Source organism: Arvicanthis niloticus, chromosome 9 (genome assembly GCF_011762505.2).
Source record: "Arvicanthis niloticus isolate mArvNil1 chromosome 9, mArvNil1.pat.X, whole genome shotgun sequence".
In the NCBI taxonomy this organism is placed as follows: domain Eukaryota; kingdom Metazoa; phylum Chordata; class Mammalia; order Rodentia; family Muridae; genus Arvicanthis; species Arvicanthis niloticus.
Window position 1 is genome coordinate 32,172,530 of NC_047666.1, and position 22,150 is coordinate 32,194,679.

The 22,150-nt window shown below is 43.5% G+C and overlaps 1 protein-coding gene across 4 annotated transcripts in view; it reads right to left on the reverse strand.

Moving 5' to 3' along the window:
- Positions 1 to 22,150, reverse strand: part of Prickle2 (prickle planar cell polarity protein 2) — a 321,687-nt gene that overhangs the window by 44,798 nt on the left and 254,739 nt on the right. For all 4 annotated transcript variants that reach the window (XM_076940135.1, XM_076940137.1, XM_076940136.1 and 1 more), the window contains 4 exons: positions 10,916 to 11,029; positions 7,598 to 7,735; positions 5,186 to 5,389; positions 1,820 to 2,006 (listed from right to left, as the gene is read on the reverse strand). In XM_076940135.1, the coding sequence (XP_076796250.1) occupies positions 1,820 to 2,006; positions 5,186 to 5,389; positions 7,598 to 7,735; positions 10,916 to 11,029 (643 nt within the window). The remainder of the gene's footprint in view (positions 1 to 1,819; positions 2,007 to 5,185; positions 5,390 to 7,597; positions 7,736 to 10,915; positions 11,030 to 22,150) is intronic.

The window sequence follows — 22,150 nt, forward strand, 5'->3', positions numbered from 1 at the left end:
CCTCATCTGTTTATAAGACTGTTTACTCTGCTATGCGCAAGCAAGAGTCCTGTTGCCTTGGTAACGGCTGCCTGATGTAGGATCTGCTCTGAACAGCTGCATAAATATGGAATATTTGTACAGTATGGTCAGAAGTGCGGCATCAGAGACTAGGGTATACATGATACACACAACAGGATCTTGCTGCCCTAGAGAAATTATGCTTTGCACAAAAGTAGCCTTTTAAAAACTCAGGGACAGCAACTTAACTATAGCAGCAGACTGACTGCAGGCAGGGAAATATGGATGGATGCCTTTTATGGATTCAAGAGGAAAGGGGGATGCCAATAAAAGCTGTGGACAGCTGAACGAAGACAGAAGATAGAGAGAGGGGCCATTTGAGGTACACATGAGCTAGTCGGAAATGAAGTTTTCCCTCCTAAACTTCTGGGAGAAAACTCCAAGTAGCCATTTGTGACAAGGCTCCTGGCCTCTGTGGAAGGGAAAGGATGCAGAAAAGCTATCAAGAAGGTGGCATCGATGCCGTGGGTTAAGCAGCACTGTGGGTAAGTCCTGACTAGCAGACCTAAACCTTTGCATTAACAATCAATACCTGGCACGGCTGTTCCTGCTATGGCACCACCAACTTCCCTATTTACATGTCCAGTCACAATTCCTAATTCAAAGCACAAAAGAACATCATCATGTCCGACTGTGACAACCCTGTAAACAGAGAGGTTTCTGGGCACCTTGTCAAGAAGGCATATAGTGAGAGGAGGGCACGCGGGGAAAGGGTCTTGTCATCACCTAAGTCCAGAAGGCAATGTTAAGTCTATCGTTTATGACAAATCCCAGGGAGAAGGCTGTTCCTTTTGGATCCTTATAAAAGCTAATTGGAGCGAATGGAGCCATACAATGGAGGGTCTCCAGATCTCACTGCAGGTATGACACGGGCAGCTCCTAAATAGGCTTCTTGGAGCTTTATGACCAGAGAAAGGTCACACTAGGACCATAGACATTTGTCCACAGACACCATTTCTTAAACAGTGTTGCATTCTCAAGATGCCAGAAAAGGCAAGACAAAAGCCTGTCTGATGAGAGCTGACCTGCTGAAGGGCTGTACAGATCGGGGTGGTTCTCACTGCCTCTAATCTGCCACTGGGAGCACACAGCTTATGGACTGTGTTTTTGCTCTGCTTTTGGCATGGCTCACTGTTGCTGAGTTTCTAGAAGGCACATTTGCTGGAAGCTAGGGCTACCCTTCTCTACCAAAGAACCTCACACCCCATTCTTCCCTCTGCCCATTCTTGGTTTTGTCCAAAAGGTCGTTTTGAGGGATGTGTTTCCTCCCCTAGTTTCCTTTTGGAGCTTCATACTTCTCCCAGAATGTATACTACACAGTCCCACTTGAAGGTAGATCTATGGTCAAGCCAGGACTGATAAGATTACATCCAATGGGTTTGACTTGGAAATTGGTATGACCAATTCCTTCCTCCTTTTGACAATGCAAGTAATAAGGTATGTAATATGTAAGATATAACATATAACTAGAGAAACATCTCAATCACCACGTGAAGATTGCTTGCTCCCAAAAGATGCCAATAGAAGGCAAACAGCTGACAGAGGAGAAAATAAAATAACAGGCTTTGTTTAACCCTTCATACACCTCTCCCTGAAGCCAAATACTCTGGCTCTTCTAGTGAAATGAGTGAAGAAATTCCTTTTCACTTAACTGGTAAGAGTTGTTTATTTTTTTATTAATTGTAACCAAAGAGATTCAAATTATGGCAGGCTGAGGCCACCTCAGAAGGATCAAACTAAGTGCCAAGCATAGTCTTACCTATATGTTGGGCACAGGTATCACAATATTCTGCATACAGGGACTCAAAGCAGTGGCAGCAGTAGGGTCTTCCCTCCTTCATGATGTAGCGCTGGCCCCCCAGCACCGTCTCACACTCAAAGCAGCAGAAGTGTCTCATGTGCCAATGTCGTCCCTCGGCCTCTGTGCACTCATCCGCAAAAATGATCTGGGGACAGGAAGTCACCAGGTCAGTGTGTAAGACACCATAAGACTACATTGGAGGAAGTTACAACGCCCCAAACTAAAGAGGCAGAAAGCAGGGTGACCCACAAACTGTCAAATGACATTGCAACTATGTAAGCTTATTCCACATATGTACGAGCTCCACAACTTCATCTTCCTGAAGCACAATTCATTTGGTTCCACACTTTAGTGGAGAGCTACTGCTCTACCATAGGGAACATAAAGCAAAATAAAAAATAGCTCATCTACACCACCTTCATTCGGCTGATACACAGTGTTTTCTAGAGTGGGAAATGTCATATGAATCCTTGGAACTCTCTTCTTTTTCTTCTTGAAACCATAAAATTGGGCAATGCTCGGAATGCATTTATCTATGACAGCAATCTTTAGCTAAGGAAAGTGACTGCTTTGTCCAGTGGCCAGTTGACCAGCTGGTTTTGGTCTTCAACACACTGCCCTAGTGCCCTGGAATTGGTCACCTTCATGTCTAATACTCGCCCTACCCTGAGAAGTGTTTTAGGTTTTGACCCATCAGAGTTGTTTTCAACTTCAAAGCATGTATTTCAAAGTTTATTATGATGCTATAATAATTAGTGTGGTATTGCTCTAAAAACTAACATACAGATAAACTCTCTGAATTGAGAGATCAAGAATTGTGTATGTGCATGTCTGTGTATATGTGTGCATATGAGTGCATATGCGTGTGTATATGTGTGTGTATACATGGCACTCTGTTGTCAAAAGTTGTATTCAGGCCATACTATGGTAGAAGAATAGACTTCAACAAATATGGCTGAGATAATTGGAAGTCTTATGTAAAAGTATAAGTTGAATCCCTACCTCTAGGCATTAACAAAAATTAACTGAGAGGGGATCAATGACCTAACAAAAAAAGTAATAAAATTCTTTTAAAAAGCTATAAATCTTCTTGATCTTGGACAAGGCAACTATTTTATAGATATGGAAACACAACTGCACATAACATAGGCAAATAATAGATCAGATAGAGTTCATCAAAATTAAAAATTTCTATGCTTCCAAAGATATCAATAAGAAAGTAAAAATACAGAGAACAAGGAGACCATATTTGTGAACCATGTACCTGATAACAGATTTGTATCCAGATCCTATAAACACTCTCACAAGTAGTAAAAAAAAAAAAAATTAATCTAACTGCAACAACAACAACAAAATAAGCAAAGGCTTTCAGATTCACAGTTTCCCCTCCCAAAATTAATAAATGAATAGACAAAAATATTTGAAATGTACCAACATTATTAGTGGTTAGAAAATTATAAATTCAGATAGCATTGTGGTATCATTTTATACCTAGTAGGATGGCTATGATAAAAAAAGAATACAATTACAGGAATTAAAGAGAACACGTGGGAACTGGAATGTCTTTTCCTGACAGTGAGAGAGAAAGCAGGCAGCTGTTGTAGAAGATAGCTTGACCTTCTCTCAAAAGCTAAGCTTAGAGTTATCATGAAAAACATTCAAAATGTAAAATTCGTGTGTACCTAGAAACTTACACATGAATGTTCCTGAGTAGCGCGCTGCATCACAGTTAAAAGTAAAAACAAATAACCCTCAGTTACTAAATGGCTAAGCCAAATGTGATATATTCATAAAACTGTTCATGTAGATTTATTTAATTGCTCAGCCATGAGAAGGAATGGAGTGCTAATATTTGTTACAACATAAATTAACTATCAAAACATTGTGCTAGGTGGAAGCAGCCAGATATGAAAGGAAATGTTACATAATAGGATTCATATGTGATGTCTAGCACTTTTGAATCCTGAGACAGGGACAAGGCTGGGAGAAAGGGTTAAGAGGAAGAAAATGGTGTCCAGTGGATATAGGTTACTGACTTTAGTTGCTGGACATGATTCAGGATCAGGTGGTAGAGATGTGTGCTCAGCTTCATGAATGTGCATTTTTGTATCTGAGCCAGAAGGCAAAAAGAATCCCCAGAGTCGGGCCCATATCCAGTTTTCCAGCAAGGGATGGAGAGTTGAGCACTTCAACCTTACCATCAGAACCTATGTTAGCAAAGGCTAACCAAATCTCTAGAAAAGTGGACTCCCCTAGGCAGTTTGTAAGACAAATATCCTTGTCCTGGTGGATCTGACAGAGTGCTGCTTCCAGACCGCTGTTTATAAGCTCAGACAGAAGCGTGGAGCTACTCTGAACTGGAGTCCCTTGTCTAAGACCTTCCCCTAAATGGTTTCTATAAGGGGTCAGGTTTAGAACGCTCGTCTTTCTACTACCAGCTTCTACAGTGAAGGCAAGATTTCTACTCTGTGGTGCAACGGTTACTTGTTGCTTGAGTATGCTTTTAGTGGAGAAAAATGTCCAAGCAGAGGCCTTGTATGTTGTTCTGATTTCTTAGAACAACGCTTTCAAACATCTGTAGCAGCTGGGGTGGAAGGATCCAGACAGATATTCAGTGACCTCCAAAGCTTTTGTGGGAGAAAACCCAAACACTACCACCCACTTTATTCCCCTCTCTAACCATTTTTTTTTTTCCAGAGAATCTTCTAGAAGTTGAGCACTATCTCTGATGTGGACTTTCCAGATTTTTAGCTGAAATATAGAGTTGCTCAACGGCTTCTTTATTTTATGTTTCTATTTATTTATTGTGTGTATGAATGTGTATGTATGTCTATATGTTTAATTATAAGAGGCTTTGGACCAGTTACATGCCATTTGAGAATTTCAGTGGTTGTACCATGTGGTCCCCTCTCACCCTGTTCCTATACAAGAGTCTCTGAATCCACCATGATGAGTATGGTGGGCCATGATGTCGGATGCCAGTTCCACTGTGACTTGGTGATGTTTCTTTCTGAAAAGGGTTAACATGAGTAGAGTCACCTCTGGTTGCCTCCCTGTGTGGGAAGCTAAAGGTCATGTGCATACATATGCAGTGGTATAACACAGGGATGGTGGGGAGGGGTGAGAACACTGGGAATAGCCTATGGGAGATGTAAATGTGTGTGTGTATGTATGTGTGTGTGTGTGTGTGTGTGTGTGTGTGTGAGAGAGAGAGAGAGAGAGAGAGAGAGAGAGAGACAGACAGACAGAGAGACACAGAGAGACACAGAGACAGAGACATATATCAGAACAGTTAAAATATTCACACATGGGTAGGGCTCTAACCTCATCACAGGCTGCACAGCGTGGCTTCAGGCACTCAGCATGGTGCCTGCCACAGTAGATCTTCCCATCTTGGTAAAAGTAGATCAGGTCAACCAGAAGCTCATTGCAGACGGTGCATATAAAGCAGGGTGGATGCCAGCAGATGCCATGGCCAGCACGTGATGCAAACACAGCGATGTCGCCGCCCTTAATCTGCCCTCCGCACTGTGAGGGGAAACAAACAGCAGCAATATCAGCGGTAGCTCTCACAAGCGTGAAAGAATGATCTGACTATTTCCAACAGCTAGCTACTAGTTAAATGCCTACTAGTTAATGTGTCCCCTGCTTTGTATACCTGGTAGGGTGGATTTCTCTTGTTCTTTCTAGGAGCCCCCACCCCAGGGCCTAAGTAAGACAACTTAAGTAACAGAGAATGAGGTATGAGAGATGGATTCTCAGTATGGTAGTATGCAACGGATCTGCAGACATCAAGCCAACTTATAGAGCACAGAGAGGAAAGCCTAAGCATCTCCTACATGTCCCAAAGCACATGCTGAGGCACACAGCCAAGTTAACATCATCAGATGATCCAGAGAGAGGGCTTGGCTGGGGTGGGGGGGCCTTCATTGCTGAATGGCAGGGACTGGGCACATAAAATCCATTTACTCTTAAATAGCTTCTTCCTTTTTCCCATGCCTTTTCAGGCATGCTTTTAGTTCTCTACTAGCATCTTATATAGTCTTGATTGAATGGCACCACTATTCTTCAGGCCCAGCGTATACAAAGCAGAAATGATAGATGATTCATGCTTACAGCTGGGGTTAGAATGTAGCTATGTTCTGAGGGTCTTGGAGGAGGAAGAGTGGGCTTATATATAAGACACTCTCTGTTCATCATGGTATTGGCCATGATGTCATGACATGTGTCTAGCAGAATGGCTCACATGGGTGGATGGGCTCTACAGATAATGACTAGGGAATAAACATGGTGCCTAAAAGCCCTTCTCCCAGTGTGCATCTTGTATGACTTAATATGATCCATAGAATAAGGGCACAGACCTGAGGAATGGCTTCTAGTAGCTTGTGTATGTGATACGACAACACAGAAGGCAACAATCCTCTCTTCCATGATTATGAATGAACAGCTAAAGTATCCACCCACATAATCATATATGATCCCCTCTCCCAATGGTTTCAAAGGTTGTGTATGGAAGGCCTTTCTGCTTCAACACTCCTTCTTCAACATTATTCTGCTATTCTGCACAGATGTGGGCCCAACTTTTCTTCACCTTTAAGTAAGCCCCAAGGATCCTGATCTGAGAGTGGGTGAGGCACTGAATTGAGCACAGTGAATCTCATATCATGAGCACGAACCACTTACAACTCAGGAATTAGTCTTAAGGACTCTTTTCAAGGACAATGACCCATTGCCCCCTCATTGGTCAAGCAGTTTCGTGAGCCACTATCAGATTCTTTCAGTTGCTCCTGTGAAATCTCAAAATGGGGTTCTAAAATCTACCTGCTCTTCTCCAGCTTCCTCTCGCCAAGGTGGCTGGCCTGTCTCCCAGAGCTTGAGCTAGAGGGAGTTGCACAAAAACTGGGAAGATTTAGAGAAGGGTTGGAAATGGTGGGTTACCCTGGAAAGCAGGACTAGGAGGGAGGTGAGGTGAAGTTATCCCAGGTGAGGTGAAGTTATCCCAGGTGAGGTGAGGTTATCCCAGGTGAGATGAGGTTACCCAGCCAGGTGATGTGCCTGTCACTCTCCTCTACTATACCCTAAGCTTGCTACAGCAGAATAGGCAAAAGGTACACCTAGATCCTTCAACTCAGTGATGCCCTAAGGAGATGGCATGGGGTTTCTTAGACCCTCAAACTCAGAATAAGGTTAGGCACCATCCCTTATACAGTCCCTTTAAAGGTCACCCATGCTGGGATGATCCTGGATGAGAAACTGACTCATGGTCCGGATAACTCTATTTTCAAAGGATGAAGCCATCACTCTGTGTAGTCCTTCCAATCATTTATATGGCTCTCCATGAACTCTGCCTGGATCTGCCATCCCTGCCTTTTACGCCTCTGGATCCAGCCACAGGCCAGCTCGCTGTTTCTTCTACACAGAAGCTATCCTCTTGCCTTAAGGCAAGGTCTACATGCTTCTTTCTCTGTACATCTTTTGCTTTTGCTCAAGACACCACCTTCTCAGTGTGGCCTCCTCTGACCATCTTGCTCAAGACTGCAGCCCTTTCCTATTTTACTGCTTTGATTTTTGTCTGACATCTTCCCCTGGCGCATACCTCTTTACATGAGGAAAACTAAACTTTCATGTCTTATGTTCACTTCTGTATCTTCAAGGCCTAAAAGAGGGCTGAGCACAACAGGTATTTAATGCAATAATTGTAGAATGAACCTCTTCACTGCGCCAATCCATCCTCACCTGTTCACAAATTGCTCCTGTCATGGTGACGGGGAAGGGCCTGACATTGCCTCGGCCCAGATTCTCACGTTTCCTCTGGTTGCTGAAGAGTTTCAGCTCCCTCTTCTCTTCCTCATCCAGGGAGTTGCAATATCGAACCTGAACACACAAAGGACAGCACGGAGGAGGCTTCATTGCTCCAGGGAAGTACTGGATTCCCCACCCAGGGCCCACAGAAGCTATGCTACTTGGTTTGACACTTGCTGAATGTAACCAAGTCCAGGCTTGGAGCTAACCAAGGTGAGCCAGCACCAAGAATGGTGATAAGCACCAAGAATAGTGAAAGAATGGGCTTTTGAAAGGCTGTGAACTCTGGAGTTCATGCCTTAGGCAGGTTAGGGGTTCGAGACTGCTCCTCACACTTCACACTCTTCCCACATGCAGATCTAAGTCACCAAGAGTGGCTCAGAGCTGACAACTTCTGGGAACATTCTCCTCCCAAACTGTAAGGAGCTGAAGGTTTCATGTGTCTGTGTCTGTGACAATGACTCCTGCACGGAAGAATGGCTGCAACCTGGCTGTCAGCATGCATATATCATCTGGCCTCCATTCCCCTTTGGGAAGCAAGAATAGATAGACTTTCACCTGGATTTCTACTAGTGTGACAATATGAGAAAGATACTCTCTCTTTTTTTTTTTTTTTTTTTAAAAACACAGAGTGTCAAAGAATTAAGGGAGGGACAGTGAGGGCATCGGCATCCAGAATCTGTCATTCTGTGCTATTGTTTATGCCCTTTGGTGATTGTGTCATGATCCTGAGCTATTGTTTATTGATGCTACTTTTAACTATGACTCACTTTAAGAAACTTGGATGCATTTATTTAAAAGAGAAGCAGATTATGGCTACGTACAGGAAAATCACTCACCCGCAAAGATGAGAAGGTAATTCTAAAAGCAGAGACCAAAACCACACGGTTTCCCCCAGCTGACCACTGCATCTTCAACAGATGCTAAAACTGATGTGCTTACTTAAAAAGGGGAGAGCAGAACGGGCTGCAGTGGTATTAGGAACCCTGCTAGGACCAGGCTAAGCATTCCTCCTTATCCGATGATGACATCACAAAGATGAAATGTGATTTGAGAGGAAGTAAGCTCTCATTACGGATTCACTGTCATATACTGTCATGCTCAAATCCCACCCCAAGCCTTGCTTATACCTTCCTTTGAGATATGTGGCCCTAAAGCACTTCATAATTTCTGCTGGAGTAATCTAGATATCAGAAATGTTGGCTGCATTGCTCAGACAATCTTTCATAAAGAAAATGACAGGGAAACCTTTCAATGATGAATGCTGTGTGCTAATCTGAAAGACCAACTGTTTCTGTTCAAATTGTGTTGTCTACATGAAAAGAGAGCCATTAAGTCTTTGCTTTAGAGTCGATCTCTGTCTTCAGAAGCGGCCATGTCACCATGCCAAATGAATCAATCCTGTCTGCTGGCTTTCATCGATCACATTCTACCAGCAAGGAGTCATGATCCAAGTGATGTCTATTTAACAAAGTACAGTTAAGCATAAACAGAATGGACCACTATAAGCCTGTGGCAGATCACTGTCTTCCCTCAAATGATATATATTTTTTTTTAAGTCTTCAGGGGAATGTTCCAGAAACCTAACAGGCCAGAAAACATGGTTTCACCAATGATGTTTAATGGGCTTGCTTTTAAAAACAGGCACACCCCTCCTGCTTGTAAAAACTTGCATTTTCACCTCCAGATTAGTTAACTGGGCATCCGGTTACAATGCTTGTTTTCATCTTTAAAGGAGCCAACTTTTGTGTTTGTTTTATGAACTATGAAATGAGCAGCAGGAGAGAGAGAGAGAGAGAGAGAAATGCAGCTTTCTAGGGAGTCGCCTGAGTTTTTGATTGTCTCATGTATTTGGATTCATATATTTATTTTTGCAGTGCGGAGGATTAAGCCCAGGGCTTTGCACATGTTAGGCAAGGGCCGTGCCTCGATCTATATTCTCAGCGCTTCAGCACTAGCTGCTCAGATTGTCTCCTTTGGGGCCAGCAGGATGGCTCAGTGGGTGGAGGTGCTTGCTGCAAAACATCATGTTCTGAACCTGAGTTCGATCCTTTCCACATGGTGGAAGGAGATCAATCAATTCCCACAGATTGTTCTCTGACCTTTACACACATGCTGTGTCATATGTGTCACACACACACACACACACACACACACACACACACACACCACTACATAAAAGTGTAAAGACAAATTATTCCCTCTTATGCAAATATGTCACTTGGGACTCAGGCCATGTATGTGATGAGTTGGTAGGGACTGGTGTCCAGCTCTCTACAGGGGCAATTTTTTCTTTGAGTTTAAAATTAATTATACTTTTGTTTTAAATATAGAGCTAACTAGTGCAAATCTGTAAGATTCTTGATTCTTGAAACCAGATACCTACAAATTAATTTCCAGCTTAGAAGCTTAGCTTCCTCCCACCCGATCTTTTAAAAGCTTGCTTACAGACATCCTCCCTAGGATCAATGTCATTTCGATAATAAATGACGCTGGCCAGGCAGGTAGGTCATCTGTAACCAGCTCTCAGAGGGAGGAGATCTGAGAGGTCACTGAGCTGCTGACAGCGTTCTGAGTTATACTGACTAAAGTGAAAGGCAGCCTCAAAAAATCAAAATAATCAAAATCAAATAAATACATGCCTGCTTACAGAGCTGTGTTTCTGGGATTAGAAAAAAAAAAAAAGGAATGTCCATAATACTTTCAAAATAAAGACGGATGACTCTAAGAAGGTCGACTTTGGCTTGATAAAGATCCTAGCGAGAGCTGCCAATCTAGACCTGCAACTTGGGCTGCCCTTGACAAGGAGAACCTGCATAGTCACCTCTCAGGAAACAATCCTGAGAATCTGAGAGACTCACAGTGTTTCTTCTGGGCATGAAGTGGTCCTTAGTCATCTTCCCAACCCTGATAAGTGGCTGGCAGGACACAGTCAAGTCAGAGAACACTGGCCTGAGCTTTCAAATGTTAGTGCTTCCTGTTTTCTGTACTAGCCAGTCATGCCAGGCTTGGAGTCTAACCCAGTCCAGGATGAGACTGGTTTTTTTGGGGGGTGGGGTGGGGTGGGATGGGGTGAGGAGAGGAATACTCTCCAGAAATATCAACCAGTTTCTTTAGATTCTAAGGAAGCCAAAATGTAATATCAATTGCCGGAAGTTTTTGGCAGCAATCTTACCGGTCACAGTGATTAGGAATAGGGACAATTCACAGAAGGTTCTGGAAACCAATAAAAGCCCCCTCCAAGCACCTTACCTCATTGTCGTGGGGCGGCAGCTGGTGCAACAGCTGCTTGATTCGCAATTTCTCTCCAGGACTGTTGACATAGGGGACTTTCTCTTCTGGGAGGCAGCTATAATACTGGTGCACCTGAGGGACAGAACACACAGAGCACTTGACCATTACTCACCCACATACCACCACCCCTCGCCATCCTGAGGAAGGCTCACGGTGGAATGCCAGCTGCTTCCGTTTCTCCTACCACCCCTCAAGACAGTCAATTGCTGTCTCTCCTACCGCAGGCACAGAAGAGCCAAGTGAATTGCCCCTCACTTGGGGCTAGCCCTCTCTGGAGGGGGGAAAAAATCAAAGAAATTCCTTATCAAAGGAGAATTCATAAATGCACAGGTGAAGCCAGAGGGCAAGGCTTTCCCAGAGGACTCCCGGTGTTCTTTACCATTTTCTGTGCCGCTGTCCCATGGGAAGCACCTCTCTAGCCAAGGGATGTGTCAGCGCCTGCCTAAATACTGCTCTCAGACCTTTCTCTGGCACTCTGGCAGGTTCCTGGGTGTCTCAGCCTCCACCTACGTCAAAAGCCCTCCAGGTCTGAGCTGTTTTCAATGCAAGCAGCACTGAAAAGAGACTCAGCACAAGGACTGTTTGGTCTCCTAAAATGCTGCTCATTAGAGCTAATGCATCCCTGCAGCTTCTGAAGTTCACTCATTTTTAAACACTGGAGAAAGTACCAAGCATCCAGCTTTGCCTAAGAAAAGGAGGCAGTCATTCTACTGAAGGAGGCAGTCATTCTACTGAGGCTATGGACCCCTAGGATACTGAAGGAGAAACATAACAGGCCCATGTTAATGATTTTTTTCTCCCAGTAGCAGGCAGTTGTGTTTTTTTTTTTTTTTTTACTTCTTTGTGAATTAATATATATTTAAATATATTTTTATCATTTTAAATATATATATATATATATATATATATATATATATATATATATTATAAATATTGAAGGAAGGAAAAGGAAGGAGAAAAATGGCATAATTCTATTTTTAATTAAAATATTTGGTATATGTTTATGTGTATGTATGTGTGTTTTTCTGTGAGTTTATGTGTATCAGTGCTTCCAGAGGGTAGAGGGCAGTTATGGGTGTAGCTTCTGCCATCCTAGAGACTCAGTCTCACAGCAAACTCCCTGATCTTCTGGTTCTTAGACATTGCTGTGCTCCTGGACAGAGACAAAGGCCAAGTCCTTCCTACAGAAGTGACACACAGACACCTTTAGAGCGGTAGAAACAGGGGAGAGGAGACTCTCAACCCTTGTTGACCTGAGAAGTCTGTAATGCTTGCTTGCCTATACACATCTACGCACTGTGATGTCTTCCTGCATTTTGAGTCTTTAACTGATGAAGAAAAAGAACTCATCCTCTAGCTGGTACCATCACTATCAGGTCACATGAAAAAATAAACAGGAGTAAAACCTGACAGGAAAGGGCCTGGGGTGTGGCTCAGTCAGCAATGAGCAGAAGGACCTCAGTTTGGATCCCCCGTGTCAGTGTAAAAAGCTGGCAGAATAGCATGCATCTGCAACCCAGAACAGGGTTAGAGGCATAGGTAGATCTCTGGGTCTCATTGGCTAGCTAGCCTAGCCATTAGTAAGTTCCAGGCTCAGTGAGAGACCCTGTCTTCAAAAACAAGTTGGGGTGTGACCGAAAAAAGATACATACCCGTAGATGCCCTCTAGTTTCCAAATGCACATACATGTACATACCCGCATAAATAGATACATATATCCCTCAACAAAGACAGACACACGGATGCCAGCCAGTCAGCCAGCCAGGGTGCTAATAATCCAAGGTGTGGTATTTTATAGAAGGAGAAAGAAATCCGTATAGGCTCAGACACCATGGAAGATGCTTCCAAGATCTCCCACAGAGCAGGATAAGCAGCTCTCATGAAACAACACTCACCCAATGAGCTGGAGTCAGAGACTGTACTCTAATACTCTAATACTATCCCATGCTCACACTCCATATTGCCGCCCGCACACTTTCTCTCATTTCTTTCATTAGCAGTGGTGGATATGAACCAATGTCTCAGAAATGCCGGGTGAAGAGCTGTAAAAGCCCTGCCTACTTGGATCTTTAGAAACCAAATTGTGTTAGAGAGGACAAGCAGATGATAAGGTTTGAGACGACAAGGCTTTAAGAAATGTGAAAGCCCTCTTTATTTATAAAATAAGGGGAACCATTTGCCACAATGTGCCTATAATCCTCTGAATCTAGTCCTGAAGGTAACCACAGACTTCATGTTGCTGACTAGCTGGTTTTTGGGAGGAAGTCTGAGTTGCTGTAATCCCTCCTTAGAGGTAGGTGGCTGGCAGGGAGCCATGTCCTGGATGGATGGAACAGCTCTGAGTTTATAGGCAGGTCACAGATGGCTAGCACTCCTGAGAAGTGACAGATCATATCACAAATTAGCTTGAGATTAGTGGCTGGCTCTCTGGCCATCTGACAACCACACTATTCTGGGAATGTCTTCTGAGAGTCCTTGTACCATATGCCTCACTGGGCATCAGCCAGATGTAAGGAAGAGGGACTCAGTGTCTGTAGCTTGGCCCTTGATCTTCGCCCCTGAGTCAGAACACTGCGTGAAGATCTTCCAAGACACATGTAGTGCCACACACCTGTAACCCTTGAACTTGTGAGGCTGAGGAAGGAAGACCAGAAGCTTGAGGCTGGCCTCAGCTGTATAACGAAACCCTGTCTCAACAGTAATAGAAAAACAAAGAGGGGAGGTGGGTAAAATTGAAGAAGAAGAAGAGGAAGAGGAAGATGAAGAGGAAGAGGAAGGAGGAGGAGGAGGAGGAGGAGGAGGAGGAGGAGGAGGAGGAGGAGGAAAGAAGGCAGCTTTGCTCTAGTCATTCTTAAAACTTTCACAATGGTAAAGCAGCAGCTAACATGAGATAAATCCCTGCCACGCTCGGTAATACAGACAACTGGAGCTCCCTTGACCTTCCTGCCAATCACAGCTCATTATCTTCACAGCAGCCATTCCCAAGAGCCCTTCTTTAGTGGTACATTGAACCAAGCCTGCTGTGATGCTGCTCATTTGTTTCCAGGGCAGAATCTTCTCTGTACCCTCCACAGCATGGCGGTTAGGTATGAACCTCTAGCTGCGGCCCTGTCATTTCCCTTCTAGAAGGTTCCCAAGGAAGTTACATTAAGTGTTCAGGTTCATTGTAAGATCATGAAGACTAAATGAGAGTGGATACATATGACACAAATGCATACTCATGAACTACAGACTGACCTAATTAAGATGGAAGACTTTGGATGTCTCACAGCCATAATGGCTGATAGAGAGTAAGACAAAATCTAGGAACCACCTGTCTAAGCCCAAGCAAGGAAAATAGGCTGCAAGGAATATAGTCCTATTAAAATGAATTGGTTTTCTAAGGAGAGAATGTCAAATTATAAAGGCATGTGTTTTCTCCTCAGCTTCTCATTTCGCTCATCCCAGAATCTTCTGACCTCTGCTCTCTTCTCTTTGTAAAACCTCCACGGTGCTGAAGGTTTCCCCAGCACGGCTTCAGTTCAACAGTGTCCCAGACTGACTAGCTTTTTTCAACTATAAGTTCCCTCAGAGAAGGGTCCTGGGTACCTGTCCTGGGCTGGGTCTGCACTGAAAGATGTAAGGGGCTCCACATAGGTGGGGTGGGCATCCACAGAGAACTCTGGAGATATTTATTGAGTCAACAGAGGCAGTGACTGCTTTCTGTTTAATATAGCTCTTTCTTTTCTGGACAATCAACATTACTTGTTACAATTCACATCCCATGATCACCACTGAAATCCATCCTTTCTCCCAGTATCTTGGTACTTGGGAATCTTCCTTCCAAGGTCACCAACACTTGATGGAGGACTGAATACTTTACTTACCAAGTTGACTTTTCTCAAAACAAATCAGTTCACATCAATTAATGATCTACCAAGTTACTGCCTTATTCCGAGGCAGGTGACCCAGGACTCTGAGGAGAAAGATGACTTAGCCCTTCATTGACTTCTAATCCTCTCCAAAGCCTGTTGAGGGCCTGTCATATTGGTTTCTCCATCTTTGGAGGGTTGGGTGCTAGAAGTTCTAATGGGGATAGAGGTAATAGTGGTTATTAGCTAGGGGAAGGGGCAATTCTGTGAGTCCCCAGTTAATGGACGCTGCATAATTCTCTACTGGGATCCCCTGCCATAAAGTCACAGGACAGCACTAAACAAACATCAACCAAACCAATGGAAATAAGAAGCTATGGAGTCTACTTTTCAAAACTACAAAAACTCAATTTGGCACTACCTCAAGAAAACCCCACACAAGGCTTATTTTAGCCCAAACATGTTCACATATTTGTTTTTATAAGTTATCAGTAATGATCATTACTAGGTTATTAATCAATTGGCACGTTGATAGCACTGCTAATTGCATTGTTCTTCAAAAGCAACTATGCTGAATGTGCTAAAGGCTTTGCTCTACTTAGATGTTCCTAGGGAAGGATGTCCTGTGATTCTGCCTGGGTGAAGTCATACTGGGTTCACTTTGCCTGCACAAGAGCGATGGGAACACAGAAAATTGGCTTAGAAATCAAGCTGCTGGAGACTTTTTACCTAAGACATTACTCGAGGTCTAGGCAGCTTGGCAACAGCTTCAGTCTGTGTTGGATGGATGGTAAGAGCTTTTACCCAGCATGCAAACTCATTCTACAAAGCAAGGCCTCACCCAGTTGTGAAGACTGGGCTTGTTTGATGGACTTGCACATTTGACAACATTTCTGTCTGGGTGGAGATGGGAGCTAGAGCTGATGACTGCATTTGGGAGAAAATCATCCTCTGTAAAAAGAGTGGGATAAAAAAAAAAAGCAGCTGCAACAGGAGCAGCAGCTGCCGCCTCTGCAGCTGTAAAACACCTGGTTTTAGCTGTAAAACAACAGGTTGCATCCTGTAGCTTGCACTGGACTCATCTGGGAGGCTTGTGAAGATCCTGATTTCTAACTTGGCAGGTGTGGGGCTCTGCAATGTGCATTTATAACCATTGAGTCATCCTACTGGCCCACTGTCCACCATCTCAGGGTTTTACAGCTAACCCATTGCCTCCTCTCAGCAGCCACAACAGGCTTCCTATTTTCTCCAAGACATCCAGAAATTTCTAAAGAAGGAAGAATTTGTTGAAGTCCATCCAGCTATTCAGGAATCTCCTCTTCTACCTGAGCATATGACTAGGCAGAGAGAGTGCACAGCCTTGGTGGGAACTCGAAGTGCTAAGGCTTTGAGGCGGGACCACTTTTATATCTAGATCTCCTTATAGCAGGAACCCAACAAAAGCAAGGCACATGCACTTGCCTGGCCCCAGAATCCATTGTTCTTCAATGCCTACTTGAAAAAAAGGATCTGTGATCTCTTTATTTACTGAGTGGCTCTTGGGTCTGAAGTGTTTGTATGGGTAGTATTCTATGAGCCCTGCAAGCACCAAGATGTGTGAGTCTCATACTTACCAGAGCATGCCATTAAAAAGAAAATTCTGAGGCTAGCAAGATAGCTTGGTTGGTCAAGGGCTTGTGGTCCAAGTACAAGGACTTGTATTTGACCCTCAGAACTCACACAAAAAGCTGGGTATTGTTTGATAATCCTAGGATGGGGGAGTCTGGGATAAGATGGTCCCTGGGGCTCACTGACAAGTCTGTCTGCCAAGCCAGCAAATTCCAGGTAAAATGAGAACTTCTTCGGAAAACACCAAATGGCGGATGATGCCGGTGCAGTGCAGCAAGAGGACCCGGAGGACCTGAGGGCCCAGGATTAGGAGGTCACAGTGGCTTCCATAGAGGATTTGGCAGCGGTATTAGGGGCTGCAGTCGTGGTCGAGGCCATGAGGCTCATGGAAGAAAAGCTGAAGACAAGGAGTGGATCCCCATCACCAAGCTGGGCCGCCTGGTTAAGAACATGAAGATCAAGTCCTTGGAGGAGATCTACCTGCGCTCCCTGCCCATTAAGGAGTCTGAGATCATTGACTTTTTCCTGGGTGCATCCCTAAAGGATGAGGTTCTGAAGATCATGCCAGTGCAGAAGCAGACTCGGGCGGGCCAAAAGAACCCAAAGCCCTTCATGTAGTGTATTCTTATTACGTCTGTATTGTTGACTATAGGAATGAAAAATATGTTTCCTTTTAGTGTGCTCTGTAATATAGCAGCACAGAACTTCCCAATAAACTCAAAGTAAACTGTGGTAGGTTCCAATGTTCTCTGTACTAAACAGTCCCCCACAATACCATGGCTTGATGATGTCAGGATGCTGTAACAGTCCCAACTGCCCACACTTGCTCAGTTCCCTTTTTCTCAACAATTTTACTGGGCATATCAGTGTACCTGCCCAGGAAAAACACTACTTACACACACCCTCCCCTCGGAATTCCACATGCCCATTTGGCTGTAGTCTAGCCGATAGATGCTATGGGGATGACTTCTGTGGCTCTTTCTAGGATGCCACTTGCTCCTGTTGTCTTGCTTTCTACATGAAAGGTAAGTACACAGAATGGGTGGAGTTCCAGCAGCTACAATGAACAATAAAGTGAAATTAAGAATGGAATTTGTGGCCTAAAATAGTATAGAAAGCTAGGCACCAGAGGCAGAAGCAGGGGCAGGCAGATCTCTGAGCTTGAGGCCAGCCTGGTCTATGTAGCAAGCTCCAGAACCCCATCTAAAAAAAACCCCAAATAATAATAATAATAATAATAATAATAATAATAATAATAATAATAATAATAATAATATACTACTGACCATGAACCAGTGAGAAAAATAGCTTCCTTATTTATGATATCTATTAATAGGAGTGACTACCTTTCCTGAGATAAGAGGTGTTTTTCCCAACATTAGCATATTTCAGAATCATCTGACACCTTTATTGACCATCATGGCCATTATCATGCCTCTGTGTTAGAAAAGGAGTCTGTAAGTCTGACCAAATAACTCACACTCTGGGAGATAGACAGGTTTAAGAAGAAAGTAAAAATGACTCTGCAAGGCACAGGCAGAAACTCTTAAACTGTAATCTCTGAAATCGCTGGTGGGAGCCAGCGCTGTGAAGGCTTAAGGAAAGTTCCTCCTAACTCAGGACTCACCAGAGCACAGGCCTCTTGCTTCCCATTCCCCAAGAAGCATAGAGCTTTGGCTCATCCTCAACCTGGGGTGGTGAGATCTGCAGCCCACAGGAGCCTCTCAATAGGCAGGCTGTGCAGACACTAGGAAGACGTGGCCTGACTTTGGGGGATATGGTGGTATTTATGAAAAGTACACGCTGGTTCTCAGAATAGTGAAGACAATTGGGTTCCATTATAGCTATGGGGACAGTGCTCCTGAAGGTTTGATAGCTTATTTTGTTTCTATTTGTCAGAGCTTCATCAACCAAGAAGTAGGAGAAGTGTTGTGAAGCGGTGTCTCACCCCCCCTGCATGTCTTTTCTCCCTTGGAGATGCACATTAGAACTTTAATTGGTTGGCTCAGAATGCAACTGGGGAAACAGCGGTGGAATCCCCAAACATCTCCATCATGCTCAGACTCCTGCAGGTCTGGAGTCAAATTTAGAAGAGTGAACTCATTTGAGATGTTTTCAAAGACGAATCTCATTTATTGCTCATGCCAGTATTAAAGTTCAACAATCAATCCTGGCAGAGGTAGGTTCTGAAGACTGAGACCATGCTTCCTGGATACTTACCCCCTCATGACAAGCCACCCCTCCCAGACCAGCTTGGCTCCTCTGCTCTGGTTACAACTGCTTCTGGACTCACTCTGCTCTGACCTTTGAGCTTCTATCTGCAACTCCTATGCAATGGGAAAACTATCTTGCCTGCGTATAACTGAGATAGGTCCCCATGTTCCTGAGCCTTTCAGAAACCCTCTCCCTGCAAATACAAGGGCACAGTCCTCACTGTAACACTACAGCCCTTCCTCCAACACTGCTACTGGACTCTTCAGGTCCTAGTCTGTTCAAGATGCCATCTTTACTTCCACCCCGGGGCCTTCCTTCTTTATGGGACACAACCTTCCTTCTATTCTTTGCTCAGGGGTCATGCAAAGAGTGACTTACCTTCACTATCCTATTGGTCAGTATCAGGCTATCTTATACTGTTTAGTTCACTGCTTCTAAATTGGGTGTCAGTGACTTCCACCCCCTCCCCCCAAGTATCTAGATATCTATAGACTTTTTTTTTTTTTTTGCTGTCAAGGGTGGGGGATGGACTGATAATGGCATCCAGTGGGTGGAGACCAAAAAAGCTGCTAAATTTCCTACAATGTTGAGATCATACCTGCAGCAAGGACACTTCTATCGAAACATCAATACTGGCGGTTGGAGAGATGCCTTAGTGGTTAAGAGCACTTGCTGGTCCTGGCTTCAGTTCTCAGAACCCTTCTGGTGTCTTAAAACCACTTATAAATCCAGTTCCAGAAAAATCCAGTGTCCTCTTCTGGCCTCTGTAAGTATTGTGAGCAAGTGGTACACAGACATGCATGCTCACAAAACATCTACACATACAAAAAAAAAAAAAAAAAAGAAAAACAAACAAACAAACAAACAAAAAACCTAAGGAAAAAAAAAATCAACAGTGGGGCTGAGGAGAGGACACCATAGGTGAATTGCTTGCTGCACAGGTAAAAGAACTTGAATTTGGATTTCTAGTACCCATGTAAAAACCTGGGAATGGCTGTGTGTACCTATACTCTCTGCACTGGGAGGCAGAGACAGGAGGATTCACACGACTCATTGGCCATCCAGACTAGCCAATTGGTAAGCTCCAGTTCAGTGAGAGATCTTGTGTCAAAAAATAAAACATGGATGAACAGAAGACATTTGAGTTTGATCTCTGGCCTGCACACATATACAAAATGTACACTGATCCAGATGCATGCACTTGCATACACCACATTACAACAGTGATAATAGAAACGCCAAATAATGGCAAAACTAATAAGCTCTGGGTCTGTGTGGCTTTCAAGACTTTTCTGCTGACTGGGAAGCTGACTCCTTGCCCCTTGGTTCTTCTCCAGCATCTAAGATGGAGCCTCTAAGACTCTGTTTACTCCACAGCCCTGGAAGAAGATCCGGCTGCCTTACATTGTTGAGTAAATGCATACCATGTTCAAATCTCATGAGCCTAGCTCTGATCAATGGTGAGAGGGAACAATGAGGGGGTTTTAGGAGAACCTGGAGAAAAGAAGCCAGATTCCCTCCTATTCATCCAAGCAGTTGTGTTTTTCTCCAGAAATTGATGGCTGTGGTATGTGGATCCTAGATTAAGGATGTTTAGGGTAACTACTGACATTTCAAGAGAATGAGACAAAATGTTTATTTTGAAGCCAGATCTTTTTACATTAGCTTATTTTCTTCATTTTATACATATGAATGTTTTGCTTGCATGAATGCCTGTGCACCAAGTATGTACCAATGACCATAGAGCCCAGAAAGAGAGTACTTGATTCCCTGAAACTAGAATTATAGATTATAATCCACCACGTGGGTTCAGGGATTAGGACCTAAGTGCATTGGAAGAGAAACTCTGAGCCATCTCTACAGCCCCTAAATTAACATTTGGAGAAAAAATTGTAAAGATTTATTTTTTTTTAAATTTAGGTGTATATGTATAAGCTTATATATACTGTGTGTGTATATAGATGCAAACAGAGGCCAGAAGAGGGAGTCAGAGTCCCTGGAGCCCAAGTTATAGGCATGGCTGACATGGTGCTGGGAACTGAACTCTGGTCTTCTGCAGGAGCAGTAAGTATTCTTAACTGCTGAGTCCCAGCATTTAAAGAAATTAAGAAAAATAATTGGGTTACTCCTTGGCAGGTACATGATTCCAGTCACTCATGTTGTCCTGCTTTTGTTAGGTCTTATATGCCCCTTCTCATTTCAACTCTTGCTATTTTAAAATGTATAATATGAGACTAAATTGTTTAGTTAGAAATGTTTAGTTGGAAAACACTTTCCAGTTCACACAGGCAGACAAGTTCATGCACTGAGCCCCACGAGACCTCAGCACTACACTCGCACCATTAGTCTACGTTCCACCTCTCCAAAAGTCTCCCTTTCTCTCTGTGGCCTTTTCCTTTCTCCTCTCCTCTTTCCTTCCTAAATCCCCTGATAAAATATAGAGCAGAAGAACGTTTAAAATTATTGTGTACCACCAGCTGTTTGGTTCCCTAAAGTTAAGGAGGAAGTTGAACATTACATGCCTTCATGAATAAGAACAAGTCCTCAAGCCTTAATGTAACTTCTGTTTCTAAGTCTCATATGATTATCAATCTGTGTTAGGGTATCAGTGGTTCACCCTTAAAAGGGGAAAACAGCCTCCACTTTGCAGATAGCTACTCAAGGATAATCAAAGTTGATGCTTGCCCAGAGTGTGAGAGAAGGAAACTGCACTGATATTTAATGTTGAGTCTTGATTATGGCAGAGGCTAAGCCTTCAGCTTCAAGGCCATGCTACCCACGTTTCTGAATTTCAGTGCACTCCTCTAAAACCACAGTAAGTGAACGTGATGACTAAAGGTTATCGGAGAATGAAAATACACCGGAAATACGAGGCTGCATAAATGTCAAATCAGCTATCATTATTATTGAAAGTGACAACCTTAGAGTTGGGAAATTGTGCTGGGCTGTTACTGATAGCTTGAGGAGAGTGGTTTAGGGTGGCTCAGTACCTTGCAAAAAGGATCAATACACTGAGTTCGTCCTTTCTTTTCTGCACTCACTGTGATATGGCATTTATTCTCAAAAGTGCAAAATGGCTGTTGGAGGAGCAGTCATAGTCATGGTCTAGGTATGAATTCTAGGAGCAGAAATATACAAATGTACACAGCATTCATTTTACCCACATACTCACCTGATGAAGAAACTTGGACTTTTTATTTTTTAACATTTTAATTGCTCTAAATAATGCTTCGGTGCATTTTGTTGTATATCTATTTGAATGTGTGCTTCCAGCTGCTTGATTATATACCTTGTGGTAGACTTGCTAGGTTACATGGTGTTTCTTTAAATTTTCTAAGGAACTGTTCCACGGTGGCTACATCATTTTCCTTTCCACGAAGGTTTCAATTCCCCCACATCTGTGCCAACACTTGTTATGTTCCACTTTCAAAACATGATAGCCATTTTAGTGTCTGCATAAAGTGGAACCACTCTGAGGTTTTGACTTGTGTCACCCTATGAATCTTTTCAGTTGTTTATG